The sequence below is a fragment of the Gadus chalcogrammus genome, chromosome 1 (genome assembly GCF_026213295.1).
Source record: "Gadus chalcogrammus isolate NIFS_2021 chromosome 1, NIFS_Gcha_1.0, whole genome shotgun sequence".
Classification (NCBI taxonomy): Eukaryota; Metazoa; Chordata; class Actinopteri; order Gadiformes; family Gadidae; genus Gadus; species Gadus chalcogrammus.
In genome coordinates, this window is record NC_079412.1 from 16,755,479 (window position 1) to 16,769,246 (window position 13,768).

At 45.4% G+C, this 13,768-nt stretch overlaps 1 protein-coding gene across 1 annotated transcript in view; it reads right to left on the reverse strand.

The window, feature by feature from the left end:
* Positions 1 to 266: 266 nt before the first annotated feature.
* Positions 267 to 13,768, reverse strand: part of fgd (faciogenital dysplasia) — a 49,936-nt gene continuing 36,434 nt past the window's right edge. The window contains exons 6-19 of the mRNA XM_056593022.1: positions 11,926 to 12,062; positions 10,744 to 10,900; positions 10,337 to 10,475; positions 9,760 to 9,818; positions 8,625 to 8,771; positions 8,426 to 8,518; positions 8,206 to 8,285; positions 7,941 to 7,971; positions 7,068 to 7,172; positions 6,529 to 6,582; positions 5,192 to 5,293; positions 4,846 to 4,977; positions 1,992 to 2,132; positions 267 to 852 (exon numbers count right to left, since the gene is read on the reverse strand). Of these exons, the coding sequence (XP_056448997.1) occupies positions 604 to 852; positions 1,992 to 2,132; positions 4,846 to 4,977; positions 5,192 to 5,293; positions 6,529 to 6,582; positions 7,068 to 7,172; positions 7,941 to 7,971; positions 8,206 to 8,285; positions 8,426 to 8,518; positions 8,625 to 8,771; positions 9,760 to 9,818; positions 10,337 to 10,475; positions 10,744 to 10,900; positions 11,926 to 12,062 (1,626 nt within the window). The 3' untranslated portion in view covers positions 267 to 603. The remainder of the gene's footprint in view (positions 853 to 1,991; positions 2,133 to 4,845; positions 4,978 to 5,191; positions 5,294 to 6,528; positions 6,583 to 7,067; positions 7,173 to 7,940; positions 7,972 to 8,205; positions 8,286 to 8,425; positions 8,519 to 8,624; positions 8,772 to 9,759; positions 9,819 to 10,336; positions 10,476 to 10,743; positions 10,901 to 11,925; positions 12,063 to 13,768) is intronic.

A 13,768-nucleotide genomic window follows, 5' to 3' on the forward strand; every position in this document is an offset into this window, starting at 1 on the left:
ACACATACGCACTCACACTCACACATACACCTAAATCCGAATGACATACACATTAGAGTTAATGCTTCACAACATGGTCACTGAATGTACAAACAAACTTCTTCATCTTAAAAAAAAAGACAACAAAAATCATTACGGGAACCATCTTATAAATGCTTTCTTCAGCTATGTTATCGAGCAAAACGACTTCTTTAAAAGCTTTATCCTCGCATATAAACCCAACCACGTACAGGAGGGACGGGTCTGGAGGCACAGAGGGGAGAGAGAGAGAGAGAGAGAGAGAGAGAGAGAGAGAGAGAGAGAGAGAGAGAGAGAGAGAGAGAGAGAGAGAGAGAGAGAGAGAGAGAGAGAGAGAGAGAGAGAGAGAGAGAGAGAGAGAGAGAGAGAGAGAGAGAGAGAGAGAGAGAGAGAGATGACGGGGGAGTAGCAAAAACCGAAACTAGTGGTCCTTTTAAAAAAGAATCACAATCAATAACAACAACAACAACGTAAACAAACAAACAAAAAAAGTGCCAAGGTAAAGTAAATTCAAGTAATGTGTGCTCTGTACACAGGGGGTGGAGAGGGGGAGCCGGGAGGGGGCATGGAGGGATTGGGCCACTCCTATTGGCTCTTCCTGTGGTCAGTCTGAGTGGCCCCGGCCCCGTCCGTGGGGGACTCCCCGCGGGAGGCTTTGGTGAGGAGCTCCACCCACTTGGCGAGGAGATCGCCGTCGTGCGCGGCGAAAACGAGCGTCTGCGGGCCGTGGGTCAGCCGGAAGGCGTGCTTGGCGTCCGACTTGTCGGACAGCGGCGGTGAGACCACGGTCACCTCGAAGCCGGGCAGCGGCACCGCCCGCGCGCCCTTCATGTCCTGCACAGAGAGAGGCGGGACACACGGGAGCAGGATATGAGCAGAGGGACTTTGACCCAGAGCGACTCAAAGGGGTGCCCTAAGCTTTAGAAGAGGGAAATGTTCTCGGACGATATCCGCTTTGAGTTCACTGGGCCTGCCCCTGGATGTGGCGATTTTCATTTTAGACTGGTCCAGTGTCATTTCTGAGCAATCAGGGAATATCTTCTGTGATTGGTTCAAGGAATCCATCTTGTTTGGTCTAGCTGCAGGTGCCTGATTATACACAAATGTATGAACAAATGTCATTGGGTAGCTATAGTGACTTCCTGTAATTCAGTTGGATGGATGAACTCCAGCAGCACTACAGCATGCCGCAGTCAGCCCCCCCCCCACCCTCTCCCCAACGTGGTCCGGGAACGCTCATCCCAGTTATTAATCCTAATCTCTGGGAGTGCAGCTTTCTGCACTGGGACTGGGATATTATTCTGGGAAAGGGCAGGGATAAAGGATTTACGGAGTGACTCTCTGCCCCCTACAGAGTCCTACTGGGGAATGTTGCCAGGAAACCGTGTCCCCAATTGCACCTGGTGGCCACTCCTATCACATTCAACACTCACACTAACTCACAGTTTGTGGGCATTTGATGATCGCCACGGAGCGTCATGGGGGTCCAATAACCATATATTCTAAGTGTATTGTAAATAAAACCCTCTGAACCCGTCAGCATCATCTCCTCCCTGTGCTCCAGATCCAACCAATCACATCTCTCCCTCTATCTATAAAGGACAGGCGGGGTGCTGCCCATACGTGATTGGTTGCAATTGTCCGGTGAATACAGAGGAAATTACATGACCTCCACACTGATGTCCCCATTGAGTCATTCACTGTGACGATGATGAAGAGGATGAAGAGGATGAAGATGATGAGTCAGTCAATCAGACAATGAGACATTAGAGACGGTGTTAACTACGCAAATCTGTGCGGACGCACACACACACACACACACACACACACACACACACACACACACACACACACACACACACACACACACACACACACACACACACACACACACACACACACACACACACACACACGAGAATACGGAGAGGTGCCGATCAGTGCATATTGATAATTCAATGAACTCTTCTCACCTGTCCACTGCTCTGCAAGTAGAGCACCAGGGGCTCAGCCTTGGCGACCCCAGCCCACATTTTGCTCCAGCTCTTCCCCTTGTCCTGCAGCTGGAGGTAGCCACACAGCAGGCAGTTCTCCCCCGTCAGCGAGGTCTGTCTCTGTGGAGAGTCCACACGGTACACAACGGTATCAGTACCGCTGTCACACAGCCACATTCTCTTCTCTACGGCCATAGAGACCTTCAAACCTGGGAAAAGGGGAGTGAGGAGAACCTGCAGAACAACACCTGAGCACTATGGCACGGGCAATCGGTGATAGAGATTGGGATAGAATGTATAAATTACATGGTGTTTTATTATATATAAAGCGACACTAACATAAATTTGCCATCTGATAACATATAACATATCAATCGAAAATAAGAACATTATTCCACATACTAGTAGGTTAGCATACTGATGATATTCTGCTACTCAAAGTAACCCCTTGGAGGTCCCCTCAGTAGTTGTAAACATGATCAAATTGAGATGGTCTTGTTTGGGGATGTATATGCAATGAGCAAATGACAGTGGCGTCCCTCCAACTGTACTGGGTTACGCAACACAGTCTAAGCATAGGAGAATGTAGGACGCAGACAGATTTGTACAGTGAACCTGGGCTTAAACTCCTCTGCCAAGGACAGAACCAGCGGCGCCCCCATGTGGTGTTCGACCGTATAGCATGCAGAGCGCCACTTTCTGATTTGAGTGATGAAGTGATACCAGCGTTGCTTGGCTCAAATAAAGGAGATTACATCTGGGCTTGAAAAGAGGCTGGGATGTCACTATAATAAACGATCTAGGACAACGTTGTTCGTCCAGTTTAAATTAAATGCAGACATCCCTGGACTAAACCCCCTAACCCACAGCTAGCTTAGCCCTTTAATGAGATTATATGTCCTGTAGGGTGTCCCTGACTTACACCTGATGCAGCTTACTCAGCAATGATGTATGAGCCTCACTAAGAACCAATCTCCGATTTCATTATCATGCTTGCATCACGATGACTTTCCTTTTTCTATGCAGATATACTTGGGTGAGTGTGGGTGTGTATATATATATGTGTGTGTGTGTGTGTGTGTGTGTGTGTGTGTGTGTGTGTGTGTGTGTGTGTGTGTGTGTGTGTGTGTGTGTGTGTGTTTGTGTGTGTGTGTGTGTGTTTGTGAGAAAGTGTGTGTGTATGGTGCAAGAATATTCAGCATCTGTGTTTGTGTTTGTGTGCATAGGTTGTTCTGTCTATGCAAGTGTTTGTGTGAGATTTTATTAATAGATATGCATGTGTGTGTGTGTGTATGTGTGCCTGAATAATAAATTACTATTTATATGTGTACGTTTTTGTTTTTATTTATAGATGTGTGTGCATGTGTGGTGTGTGTGTTTGTGCCTGAATAATAAATCAGTATGTGTATATGTACGTTTGTGTCTTTATTTATAGATGTGTGTGCATGCGCGTGTGTGTGTGTGTGTGTGTGTGTGTGTGTGTGTGTGTGTGTGTGTGTGTGTGTGTGTGTGTGTGTGTGTGTGTGTGTGTGTGTGTGTGTGTGTGTGTGTGTGTGTGTGTGTGTGTGTGTGTGTGTGTGTGTATTAATTACGTAAGTGCACCACATCATCAAACAGGGACATGCTGTCGTCCTTGGACAACAGAGTGAGTGTGAGGGCTACAAGAGACACTGTGCTGAACTCCGGAGGACACAATGGTGGGCTTCTTCCAGGAGGGGGCAGAGGGCTCCGGCAGCGCTGCTGGCTGCTGAACAGCCCCGACTGACAATGAGCACTGGGAGACACCGACCCCACTGGAGCACACAAGGCTGTTCTGCAGACACTGCACCCTTTCACTCCGGGTGGTTTTATACACACACTTCCCTGTATCTTATGTGTTGTGGGGTGGATGTGGATGCATGTATGTATGAATGTAGGCACACATGTTAGATGTTTATACGTGTATGTACTGTACAGTATGTGTGTGTGTGTGTGTGTGTGTGTGTGTGTCTGTGTGTGTGTGTGTGTGTGAGTGTGTGTCTGTGTGTATGCATGTGTGTGTGTGTGTGTGTGTGTGTGTGTGTGTGTGTGTGTGTGTGTGTGTGTGTGTGTGTGTGTGTGTGTATGCATGTGTATGTGTCCGTGTGTGTGTGTGTGTGTGTGTGTGTGTGTGTGTGAATGTATGTGTTGGTGTATGTATGATTGTGTGCATATGTATGTATGTATGTATGTATGTATGTATGTATGTATGTATGTATGTATGTATGTATGTATGTATGTATGTATGTGTGTGTATGTGCGTGCACGTATGCATGAATGTATTTGTGTGTGTGTGTGTGTGTGTGTGTATGTATGTATGTATGAATGCATGCATGTTTGTGTGTGTGTATATGTGTGTGTTTGTGTGTGCCCTTGAATGAACGTGAAGGGCCCGTTACCTCTGCGCTAGTTCCACAAATCAGACTTGATTAATTCAAAAGCCTGATTTCAGGGAAGCTTAAATCTGGGTGAATGGAGCACTTACTTACGTTTGTTCAATCAATTATGTTGTATGAGGCGGAGATATGTAAGCGTGTAATAAGCCAACACAAACTCGGCCAGCAGTAGTAAACTGCAGAAAAGCATCTGTGAAGTGTAAAACCACCACCGTATAGACTGGCCACTGCAGATTATTAAAAATCCCCTCCTGAAAGCCTCATCCACTCGCACAAATGGGCTTCTCTTATGTACTATATCTCCGTAACGAAACAGGAAACAAATCGGTCCCTCCAGTTTCTTGTTTCTTGCCCAGGCTCTGGGTCGTCTCAACCACAGGTTCTGCTATGACATGGAAGGACACGGGATCTGAGATTACCTCTGTTGCCGCTTTCCTCTTCTGGTCGCCGCACGCCAAGAAGCCCTCCAGGCTGACGCTGGCGTCGAAGCACTCTGGACACACACGGCTGGTCTTGTTGTCCAGACTCTTGGAACACTTTGCACAGATGGCCTGTATGAATATGAATATATATATATATATATATATATATATATATATATATATATAGAAAGAGTCAGACAGACAAAGATGAGGTCAAAAGACTTCACAGCGGTTTGTAATTTATTGTCCAAATACATTTTTTCCACTTGTGCCATGACTCTCCAACACCAACAGACCCCTCCCCCCTCCCTATTCTTTTCTCCTCCTCCTTGTCTGTGCTTACCGCTCCACAAGACTTGCAGTGGTGTTTTCGCTTGGTGAAGTTGAAGCTCTCGCTGCAGCCCTTGCAAGTCTGCTTCTCCTTGTCCTTCTTCCTGGAACTCTTCTGCAGGGGGAAGAGAGAGAGAGAGAGAGAGAGAGAGAGAGAGAGAGAGAGAGAGAGAGAGAGAGAGAGAGAGAGAGAGAGAGAGAGAGAGAGAGAGAGAGAGAGAGAGAGAGAGAGAGAGAGAGAGAGAGAGAGAGAGAGAGAGAGAGAGAGAGAGAGAGAGAGAGAGAGAGAGAGAGAGAGAGAGAGAGAGAGAGAGAGAGAGAGAGAGAGAGAGAGAGAGAGAGAGAGAGAGAGAGAGAGAAGACAGGTTTTGAGTATCAGGTTAGCTTGGCCAGATGAACACAATGCAGGCTTACTGTAAAAGGGAAAAGTTTGGAGCCTTGTTCAGAGCCCTGGCTCAATCTTTTCATTCTCACAGTGCAGATGCATTGTGGGAGGAAGTGTGAGAGTCATATTCTCTCCGTGCCATGTTTCCATGGAGCGACAGACCGAGCTTGTTGTCTTGGCTACAAATATGCACTTCTGTCTCTGTTAGATTCTGTTTGAGGGAGATGAAGTGGTATCTGTCAATCATCTCCCTGACGGTTCCAGCACTGGGATATTATGATCAAGAACTCATACAAGGTTATCATTCAGTGGGCATTCCATATACATTTGAAACGCATTCTGGTAGCCTTCAGCACTGAGCTAACACTTACTGTGGCTAATCATTAAAGCCCGGAAACATCCCAGCCTAGTTCCCACGGAACAGCCCAGTGTCGTCATGGCAGGTGAAAGCAGTGTGTTGATGGAAGTCTGGACAAGTAATTACCCCCAGATACCGACGCTACGTGCACAGTAAAGCCCTGTTATACTCTCTTCCTACTTTCAATCAAATGATTCCAGAGCCGTAAAAGATGTGAGAACCAGCGGTACATAGTGTCGAGGGACGGATGATTGACACAAGATATACAGAGGGATAAGCTAAGTGTAGAATATCATTGGAATCGTCCACAGCTTTGTTGGTTAAATGTTAGGCTGATATGAAGTGGTCTCATGGTTGGGTATACAAAAATCACTTTTATTATTTGATGAAAAAATATTTTCTTTGTATTTGTCAATGACTTTATATAATTAGGTTGATATATAAAAATCATGCTTCATTAATGTGGTGTGGTTACTTAACATTATCCAAGTGACATGCATCCACACTCATTCTAAAAGGCGGGAAACATGCAGGGTTACATAGTAATATTAGAGGATCAATATGATGGACTCTGTGCTTTCTTAGAATGGATCAGAGTGAGTTTTACCCTTTCATGCAGGCGTTCACCATCTGAGTCCATGGATGTGTTGGTCCATGGCCCCTGAAGAGAACAAAAACAATACACACATACTGAGTTTCTCAGTCTTCGGGCTGCAAAGTTCCCATTTCCACCACTAGATGGCAATAGGTTCCCACTGACTGTGGCGCCGTTTGACCGAGGTCCAACTCCAGTCAGTCTCAAAGTGGGTCAGAGGAGACCCAGAAGAGTTTTTGTATACACTGGGAGTTGGACTTCTCCTTTAAGCTTACAAAAGAGCCCTCACAACCCGACGACCCGCAGACACACTATGTGTGTGTTCATCCGAGCTACAAATAATGAGGGGTCTTTATGCTTTGAGACTTGTACTTGTGATTAAATAACTTTAGGACTCAATGAGGTTGAGCGATCTGGAACACAGACAAAGAGTCAGGCCGTGACACAGAGCCACAGTGAACCGCGGTCACATCCCGTAAGCCAGACTCACGGCTGTGGGCCGGGCCGATACGTAGATACATTGATCATTGAGCCGCTGGCTGCTGACTCACCGGTGAGTCAGGCTGGTGGTCGTCCTCCCGGGAGAAGGAGCTGTTGTAGGCTTTGTTGAAGGTCTCGCTGTTCTGCTTGTGCCTCTCAATAGTGGCCAGGATCACCTGAGAGGAGGGGAGATCAGAGGGGAGAATACTCATCGTTTGGCCTCTCTCGCTCGCTTGTGTACAGTGCAATCAAGAAAGAGAAGAGAAAGGGAGAACCGATTATGGGACTTATTCCTGTCCGAAAGAGGAACAAAGAAAGTGAGTGTGGCGGTGGTGAACGCTGCCGGCCAGCCTGTGTACGCTACGGGGAAATTACATCAGAGGCGAGCAGTCGTCATCCCATCAAAGCCTCAGGACCCACCGCAGAAGACCAGAAGGTTATACTAGAATCTACAACGTTTCTCAAGAGGACATTCGTCATTCAACCCGTTTCTTAAACTGTGTCTCTATTTCGCCGCCATATTTCACATCCAAACTAACTTATTCAGACCACTTTGCTAGGAAGAAAGACACATAGGCAAACAGCTTCAAAATCTCTGCCCTCCGCCCCCCCCCAAAAAATAAACCCAGCAAACCATTCTGTGGTTTTAACTGGCCCGCCTCATACTCCATGAAGCGTTTTAATCAGCTTTGTTCAACTGTAATGGGATAAATTAGCAATAATGAGGAGCTTTATGAGACAACACAATTCCCAAATACACAGCGCACAGCGCAAAGCCCCACTAATACCATCCAACAGAGCGGAACTCTGCAGACAAATTAGGGCAAAGAAAGGGGGATGTGCTATCTAAGGTTTAGTAAAACAGAGAAAAAGGATAGAGAGAGAGATAGAGAGCGATGGAGATGCTGTGTGTGGGGTTATGTGTGTTTTCAAGGGATCCTAACCTGTATCCAATCTTCCTTCTCCTCGGCTGTCCTGTAAATCATAGAAACAGACCATGAGAACATTCCATTCTAGTCGTCGTTTGCATCCAAACACATGTCACCTTTTCCGCACAGATCCTAACTAGCCCTTTTGAAATGAAAAGAAGAGCTGTAAATAATGCTTTGCAGTCTCAGTAGTTTAAACACCCACACACAAAAAAACCTGTGACAATAAATCAAAGAATAGCCTGAGGGCCTGGAATGCCTGCTGCAGTGGGTGTATTACCGGGCCTGCAGCTCCAGAGAACGCTGCTTGCCGATGATGGCAAACGTGTGTGGGAGGTTCTGCTTCACAATCTCCTGCACCTGGTGGAGGGGACGGAAGCAGGGAAAACAAGGACGGGAGTGGGGGATGCGGGAGGTTATTCTACACACTCCCAAGTACAGACGATGCCTTTTGTCATCAAGTGTAGATCCGCCAGGAGAAAGGTCAGGTGCGTCCTCACCTCCATGCCAGCGATGTCGATCCTCTCCCTGACGCTGAACTTCTGCCCCATCAGCCGGAGCTTTGGCACGCAGTAGAGCACCATGTTGTTGAACTGGTAACCAGAGACAGGAGACGGTCAGGGCTGGTCTGAGAGCGAGCAAACGTAAAGTGCATTGTCGCTGTTAATGCGTCCCAGTGAGGGGGGGGGACCTTCTCACCAGGTAGAGGTATCGATCCTGCGCCGTGCCGTTTTTGGCCGACATCTTTTTGATGTGGCCCTCCTTGATGAGCTCGTTGGCCGGGTTCACGATGTCCTCCTCGCCCCCCAGACGCTCATACACCTCCAGCAGCTTATGCATCTTCTCCTGGGGAACACGAAACAGACACAAAGAGATGACGTCCAGTGTGATGGGAACGTTCAGTTACTTTAATTACGAAGCTAGTGAGGCGGAGAACGATCAAAGTCTTTATCCGAAATTGGCTACACACATGTTTCGATGCTGGTGTAAGTCTTATGAATATATTCATAGAGGACGTAAAATTACTCCAGCAGAGGGGGTAGTTGCTTAATTCCTGGAAGGTGTCATCATAGCCTGGGCTAAGAAAAGCCTTCCAACACTTAGTATCTCCTCTGTATCGATCCGAGCAAAAGTTTTCCCTACTCTTCGACGGTGTTCGTAAAATTGAGGAGAAATACAAGCCGAGACATACGAGAGAGTAAAAGGAGAAGAAATGGATGAGCGTTAACAGAAACTCTGCTCAGCCTCTTCCGCTGCAAAGCGGTGAAACCTGAAGCAGGAAATGGCAACTTCCTGTCAGTGCTGATTTAACCTCTGGTCCCCTCACCTGACTGGAACATATCCAACAATAACTAGGTGATTGATTAATGCCAGGAGTAGCAACAGCTACATCATACAAACGCGTGTGTGCCAGCTGCATTCATGACCAGATACGTATTATGAGTAGTATGTAAAGTTATATTTTTAGGTTTGTATGCTATTATTACAAGCCATAAACGTAAGCCAATATTTGACATGGTTTGAGAATAAAATGTGCTAATGTCTCACATTATTGTGTTGTTTTTGTGATATGGAAAGTACGGTATAATTAGAAGTGCAATCTGAAATATAATTTTGTGAACTGCTGCACTTCCAGTATTGAATACAAAGTTCAATACGTGACCAAGTGATACAAGGAAGATAAAGAGGGAGAGAAATAGAATAGTGGCTGGTTGAAAAACTGCAAGGAATATGATTGCAGACAGAGCAGACAAACTCTATTAGTAATGAACTTGGTAATTAGGGAAGAATCAAGCTTTATATATATAATTATAGAGTTGAGAAAAATACTCACCATTTTCCTGATTGCCGCGTTAGAATGATTAGCTGCTGTAGAGATAAGCTCCAGTGCCTCTGCAAAACACACAAACAAGGACACACAACGTTGAATGTTGAAGCTATTCAATTTTCGGAAGCATAACGCACACATTAAAAAGCAAATGGGCAGATTATCCTCAGTATCTCAGGAACAATGTGCTAAAGGTTTCATACACCTGAGGCGGATGAATGAATGACTTGACGCTACTGTTGAAGATAACAGGGAACAATCCTTGACAAAGATTCTCCCTTGGACTATATAGGTTCATAGTTGCTAAGGGATTAATGAATAGACTAGAACGACATATTGCTATCAACTGATGCATGAAAGCCGGGAAGGGTTTGTCTACGATTCACCAATTTGTTTAAAATATATATTGCATTAAATGCATTAGAAAATGAGCATTGGCCAAACGTTTCTCAACCATCTATACAATCATGAAATAATGAAATGAAACTCCCATTTCTATCCATTCACACAACATACCAAACATACCAAAAAACGGAAATGATTCATTTTTTGTCACTAAGTGCTTTTGGATTCGGCCACATACTTTCTGTGTCCTTCCTGTCGGCCGCGTCGTCCGCCAGCTTCTTCAGGTAGTCCTTGAGGAGCAACTCGTAGCGCGGGATCCTCTGGACGGGCTCCAGCATGTGGTGCTGCAGCGTCAGGTTCCCGCACACGGCCTGTTGCTGCAGGGAGCCAATGGGAAGCATGGATTTGAACCAGAGGCGGGGTCAGAATATAATATCATCGTTTTTCACCCATTGAGTAGCATCGACGACCAGTGAAATGATTCTTGAGGAATTGCATCGACTTACATGAAAGAAAGACGTCTTTAATTCAATTATTCAGCATCAGTTGAATGTCAATTGCCCATACAACTATTGTGGCTCCCTCAGCTATTAGTCCCATATAAACCAAGCCCTCCTTGGAGTGGTGCCTAAATCAGATGCATACCTGTATGTTCTGGACCACGCTCTTAAAGAGGGAGGAGCGCTGTGTCCATGTATTGACCAGGTCCATTGCCCGGTCAAAGTTCTTCACGTACTCTCCGTACATCTTCATGAAGGGCGCCAGCTTCTGGAGGATGTCTCCGATACGAGGATTAGACTCCCTGGAACACAGTACACAAAGTCTGTTTGAGAAGTGCAGGTCCTTGTGTGTGTGTGTGTGTGTGTGTGTGTGTGTGTGTGTGTGTGTGTGTGTGTGTGTGTGTGTGTGTGTGTGTGTGTGTGTGTGTGTGTGTGTGTGTGTGTGTGTGTGTGTGTGTGTGTGTGTGTGTGTGTGTGTGTGTGTGTGTGTGTCTGCCTCCCTGTGTATCTGTTTTTAGATTTAATGTATTCAGCGATGGGGTAAAACAATAATGTGTTGAAGCGTAATTTGTCTAACCAAAGCTCTTTAGGGAAGCTTTTTTTTTTTTTTTCTCCTGTGGCTGACAGCGGTATGATAACACATACGCATACACACACACAAACACACACACACACACACACATAACAATTAATACATTTCCTGTCCTCAGTGAAAACAGAAAATGAAAATGCCCTGAGAGGCACATCCATTAACCGGGCACACAGACACGTACACACACACACACACACACACACACACACACACACACACACACACACACACACACACACACACACACACACACACACACACACACACACACACACACACACACACACACACACACACACACACACACACACACATTATTGCCATTGAGGGCAATAATTCTCCGTACTGCCAAGCAGCTGCCTTCAAAGTATTATAGCCAATATAATAGACAAACTGATTACGCTCCGCATCCGAGACCGTAACCACCGTCTCATGAACATTCCCTTCCAGCAGAGTGTGTGTAAATGTGTTTGTATCTGTGTGTGTGTGCGCGTGTGTGTGTGTTTGAGTGAGTGAGTGAGTGAGTGAGTGAGTGAGTGAGTGAGTGAGTGAGTGAGTGAGTGAGTGAGTGAGTGAGTGAGTGAGTGAGTGAGTGAGTGAGTGAGTGAGTGAGTGAGTGAGTGAGTGAGTGAGTGAGTGAGTGAGTGAGTGAGTGAGTGAGTGAGTGAGTGAGTGAGTGAGTGAGTGAGTGAGTGAGTGAGTGTGTGTGTGCGTGCGTGTGTGCGGGCCTCTCACCACTCCCCGATGATGCGTGTCTTGAGCTCGGGGAGGAGGAACTTGTGGTGGAAGCAGTAGATGGAGGAGATGTTGGAGAAGATGCCTGTGATCACGTCTTGGGGGATGGCCGCCTCGGTCAGCTTAGTGCAGAATACCTGGAGGCAACACAGCAGCGCACACATCAGCACCCTGCTGTAGCACTGTACATAGTACAACCACTACTGCCCTACTGCCAGCTGCTACTACAACTACTACTTCTGCTAAAATATGCTTCCTGAAAGAGTATGTGGCCGGAGCCAGTTTGTTGACCTTCAGGTCCCGTTACCTAGTTTATCTTTAATTCAGATCCCTTTGCAGTGAAACCAGATGCAATTATTACAAATAGTTATGCGTTTATTCCCCAATGAGCCTTCCTAAAAACAAACAGGCAAAACACAATGTTTATATAAATATCACATGGATGAAAAAAGGCAGATTTAGTTTTGTTCTCATCAGCAAGCATGCAAATACATTTTGATATTTTCCAGAACACGTTGTGAATCTTTAAAATTCAGAGCGACTAGTAAGATAGGCATCAGACTGTTGAAGTGGCAGGTAGCTGGCATGTATCTGAAATAGAGCAACATAACAGGAAATGGTAATGTGGTTTTGCTTGCCCTGAGTACCCCATAAACCATATAAAGTCCCTGTTATGGATTATTTCATCATCTCTACCCCATGAAGTTAAGAAGAAATATAACCACGCCAACTCGATAGGAATGGCTACAAAACACACAAAAAATGGATGACCCATTGAAAAGCAGTCTTTTAATTAAATAGACGAGAGAGATTAGCAGGGAAGAGGGCCAGCCCAGAGATTATGCTTCACAAAACAAAGAATGAGAAAATAACCCCAGGCATGTCTTCTTGAAGCCAGACTTCAGGCTACTTCACAAAGCAGGATTTGAGAGCTCTACCATAGATGTTCTTTGCTTTCTTTTTATTGTATTTACCTGGTTGGCTCAAGGTTAAGCTGCTCAATAGCCATTGATATATCCTCCATGGCAAACAGGCTTTTCCCAAGACTAATTCACCTCTCTCTGGTCTTAGTGACGGGAGCCAAAACAGAGTCAAACAGAATCGACCCTGTCCTTTCCGACATTGTGGTTGTTCTTCTGTTTCTAAAAACGAGTAATTCTTAAAACAGGAAATTAAAAACAGCCTCACAATTGCTACATTTTAATTCAGTATGTAAGCATGAGATAATTGTAGGCGTCATATTTAATGAATGTTATAATTTAGAATAACGCTCCAAAAACATTTTCAATTACTGGTGCGATTATTATTATTTTGGGCTTTTTTTTTATAATTTGTTTACAGGAAATGCATTTGTTTATACAAAAAGTAGTTAATTTAGAAAAGTGCAGACTGGCAACTCCATCAAACTCAAGCTGTTACCCTGCAACGTGGAGCTGTCCCAGAGCCTGGTAAATAATTTGATTCCATGTTTAATCCAGGCTTACACACATTAGTGCTTAGTGGACTGTCTCCATCTTCAATGACACACATACTGTTCCTAAACAAATACATGCAGATATAAGTGAATGGCACAAACACACAGACAAAGGTGTGTTACTTTGTATAATCAACTGAGAAAAGAGGAAACGGAACAAACGTTCAACGATCAACACAAGGCAAAGAAGCACGCACTATTAATACAAATAGCCTGTCACACTAGCACACCTGACTAAATCTAGTGAACAGAAGAAGGGTTGTCCTCGTCTAGTGGATCACAGTGTCAAAATGTATCCAGCTCAAAAAATGATCGCAATCACAATCGCCAACCACTGGTGCAGCACAGGTATTTCAGAGAGGAGATTTA